Raw genomic sequence first — 3,998 nt, 5'->3', positions numbered from 1 at the left:
GACTATGAGCAAATTAAAACAATGAATATTTTCGTAAAAGCACAGGATGGAGGTTCCCCACCTCTAAGCAGCAGTGCGACCGTTAAATTAAATATTCAGGACCAGAACGACAACCCTCCTCAGGTTCTGTACCCAGTCCAGACTGGTGGCTCTCTGGTGGCTGAAATGGTGCCTCGTTCAGCAGATGTGGGCTATCTGGTGACTAAAGTGGTGGCTGTTGATGTGGACTCTGGACAGAATGCCTGGCTCTCCTATAAACTGCAGAAAGCCACAGACAGGGCGCTGTTTGAAGTGGGCTTACAGAATGGAGAAATAAGAACTATCCGCCAAGTCACTGATAAAGATGCAGTGAAACAAAGACTGACTGTTATAGTGGAGGACAACGGGCAGCCCTCTCGGTCAGCTACAGTCATTGTTAACGTGGCGGTGGCGGACAGCTTCCCTGAAGTACTGTCGGAGTTCACTGACTTTACACACGACAAGGAGTACAATGACAACCTGACTTTTTACTTAGTGTTGGCTCTGGCTGTAGTTTCCTTCCTCTTCATCACGTGTTTAGTGGTTATTATATCCGTGAAAATCTACAGATGGAGACAGTCTCGCATCCTGTATCACTCCAATCTCCCTGTGATTCCATATTATCCACCACGTTACTCAGACACTTTAGGGACAGGGACTCTGCAACACGTGTACAACTACGAGGTGTGCAGGACAACTGACTCCAGAAAGAGTGACTGTAAGTTCGGCAGAGCTGATAGCCAGAATGTGCTGATAATGGACCCTTGCTCTACGGGGACGATGCAGCGGATACAGAACGAAAAGAGCATCCTGGATGAACCAGAGTCTCCTCTAGAGGTTAGTTATATAATGTAGCTTCCTCTCTATACCGTTATTTCTTTCTGTGTTTAGTTAAATTCATTGGAAAGTGTTTTGCTCCATACCTATATTTTCAGCACCATGGACAGCATCTCACTTTACATTACTGGATAAGATGGGTCTGCATTCATATTCAGATCTTCAAAAAGATATTATTCTGCCTATATTCTCAGACCCTGCTGTCACATTTCACTTGCATATTAGTCTTGTTTTACTTAATTGCATTGTGTTAAAACGGACAGATAACTTGTTTGTATTGTGCAACTGAGTAAATATTTTTAGTACTGGCAATCAAAACTCCTTACACTGACAACCCGCTAAAAGTTTGCCTACTATAATGTACAAATTTTTCGTTGAAGTTAATGTCATTCTTTAACCTTTATATTTAGCGCTGCAACGTTGGACGGCTCCATACAATGAGACATGTTTGGTTTAAATACTGCTTTAAATCGCTCGCTCTCTGACTCTGGTTAGATTATGTGTGGAGTGTGTTGTTTGATGTTACATTTTGGTTTGAGGTTCTTCATCTATTAATCTTTATTTCCACTATTGTATTCCTCTCAGTTCACACAGTAGATTTGTAGCACGGTTGGTTCCTTTGTTTGGACTCTAAGGGACGCTGTTGATCAGTAAAACGGAGTGTTGTGTTGTTACGACTGTAATAGAGAAGAGAAAGACGAGGGGATAAAAACACTCTCCTCATACAAGGAGACGTTCGACAGAAAGACACTCGCACTGAAACAGCCTTTTTTGTTTGATAATAATCCAACAATTTTACTCGACAGAAATGGAGCACTATTGAATTGGAGTGTAGCTTGCGTCTGATTTTTTTGCTGAAGGATCTTATTTACTGTTGCATCCAGGATTTTACGCGTGACGACATGGGATTGCGCCAGCACCGATGCGGAAAATGGCTGTTGTGTTGGACACTGACATGGCAACTGTTCATTTTTTACTTCATGATTACCACCATCAATGGCCAGATCCGTTATTCAATACCGGAGGAGATGAAGAAAGGCTCTCTGATCGGTAATGTAGCACAGGATCTTGGTTTGGATCTGAAGAGGCTCCGTTCTGGCCGGGCCCGCATCGTGACCGGAGAAAACAATCAGTATACTGAGCTGAAGACAGACAAAGGGACTCTAGTCGTGAATGAGAGAATAGATCGAGAGGAGCTTTGTGGAGACATGACACCGTGCAGCTTCAGTTTTGAAATTATTTTAGAAAATCCAATTGAACTGCACAGGTTAACAGTGGAAATATTAGACGTGAATGACCATGCGCCAACTTTCAAAAATGATGTAATTAATCTAGAAATTAGCGAATCTGCAACAATAGGGTCGCATTTCGATTTAGAAAGTGCATATGACCCCGATGCAGGGATCCACAGCTTGCAAAATTATGTTTTATCCCCGAATGATAATTTCGTTCTGAAGCAGCAGTCGAACGCAGATGGAATCAGATTCGCTGTAATGATTTTACAGAAGCCATTAGACAGAGAGTTGAAACCACACCTCTCTTTAAAGATGATAGCAGTAGACGGAGGAACGCCACAGCGATCTGGTACAGTAAATATCGAGATCACTGTCCTTGATATCAATGATAATCGTCCTGTATTTAATCAATCACTGTACACTGCCACCGTGACAGAAAATGCAGCTATAGGCACCTATATAACTACCGTGAATGCTTCAGATGCCGACAGTGGGTCTAATGGCTTGGTTACATACACTTTTTCTAATGTAAAGGGAAAGTCTGGGGAAATATTCGAAATTGACAGTTTCACTGGCAAAATAACCGTTGCTGAAAATATTGATTTCGAAAAAGATAGAAAATACGAAATAAGAGTAATTGCCAAAGACCAGGGTGGCCTAAGCGATGCAACCACAATTGTCATTGAGGTCACTGACATAAATGATAATGCACCGGTTATAAATATAATGTCATTCACCAGCTTGATTTCAGAGGATGTCCCTCCGGGTACGACAATAGCTGTTTTTAATGTTAAAGATGCTGACTCTGAAAGAAACGGTCAGGTAACATGCTCAGTAGATTCTAATCTCCCCTTTAAAATCCAGTCTTCCTTGACTAATTATTACAATTTGCTGTCACAAGTACCCTTTGATCGTGAATCGAAACCAGAATATAACATAACAATAACTGCAACTGATTCTGGGTCACCTCCACTTTCTACTAAAGCAGCTTTACACCTAAAAATATCTGATGTAAACGATAATTCTCCGGTGTTTACTGAACCAAGTTATTCTGCCCATATTGTTGAAAATAATGTCCCTGGGTTGTCAATATTCAGTGTTAGTGCACGAGATTCCGACTGGAATCAAAACGCAAGACTTTCGTACTTTCTGGAGGACACACAAGTCAGTGGCAACCCAGTTTCTTCGTATGTGTCCATAAGCTCTGAAACTGGAGTTATACATGCAGTGCGCTCTTTTGATTATGAGCAGATCAAGCAGCTGGTATTCACTGTCAAAGCGCAGGATGGAGGCTCTCCTCCACTCAGTAGTAATGTGACTGTGAAAATACTGATCCAGGACCAGAACGACAACCCTCCTCAGGTTCTTTATCCAGTCCAGACTGGTGGCTCTCTGGTGGCTGAAATGGTGCCTCGTTCAGCAGATGTGGGCTATCTGGTGACTAAAGTGGTGGCTGTTGATGTGGACTCTGGACAGAATGCCTGGCTCTCCTATAAACTGCAGAAAGCCACAGACAGGGCGCTGTTTGAAGTGGGCTTACAGAATGGAGAAATAAGAACTATCCGCCAAGTCACTGATAAAGATGCAGTGAAACAAAGACTGACTGTTATAGTGGAGGACAACGGGCAGCCCTCTTGTTCAGCTACAGTCATTGTTAACGTGGCGGTGGCGGACAGCTTCCCTGAAGTGCTGTCGGAGTTCACTGACTTTACACATGACAAGGAGTACAATGACAACCTGACTTTTTACTTAGTGTTGGCTCTGGCTGTAGTTTCCTTCCTCTTCATCACGTGTTTAGTGGTTATTATATCAGTGAAAATCTACAGATGGAGACAGTCTCGCATCCTGTATCACTCCAATCTCCCTGTGATTCCATATTATCCACCACGTTACTCAGACACTTTGGGG

At 42.7% G+C, this 3,998-nt stretch overlaps 2 protein-coding genes across 2 annotated transcripts in view; both read left to right on the top strand.

Annotated features, from left to right (window-relative positions):
- Positions 1 to 3: 3 nt before the first annotated feature.
- On the top strand, positions 4 to 873 carry LOC147817325 (protocadherin gamma-A2-like; the record flags this gene model as incomplete). Its single annotated transcript, XM_087171010.1, has 1 exon — positions 4 to 873. A coding segment is annotated over one exon (870 nt), but the record flags the coding sequence as incomplete, so codon positions are not given.
- A 644-nt stretch (positions 874 to 1,517) lies between these two features.
- LOC111646627 (protocadherin gamma-A11-like) overlaps positions 1,518 to 3,998 on the top strand; it is a 2,930-nt gene continuing 449 nt past the window's right edge. Inside the window, exon 1 of the mRNA XM_087171070.1 lies at positions 1,518 to 3,925. Within this exon, the coding sequence (XP_087027196.1) occupies positions 1,758 to 3,925 (2,168 nt within the window). The 5' untranslated portion in view covers positions 1,518 to 1,757. The remainder of the gene's footprint in view (positions 3,926 to 3,998) is intronic.

This window comes from Seriola lalandi, unplaced genomic scaffold (assembly GCF_002814215.2).
Source record: "Seriola lalandi dorsalis isolate HSWRI2012SDOR001 ecotype SW California unplaced genomic scaffold, Sedor1 jcf7180002054973, whole genome shotgun sequence".
Lineage (NCBI taxonomy): Eukaryota > Metazoa > Chordata > Actinopteri > Carangiformes > Carangidae > Seriola > Seriola lalandi.
Note: the sequence above shows the minus strand (reverse complement) of the source record. Positions and strands in the feature narration are given on the sequence as shown.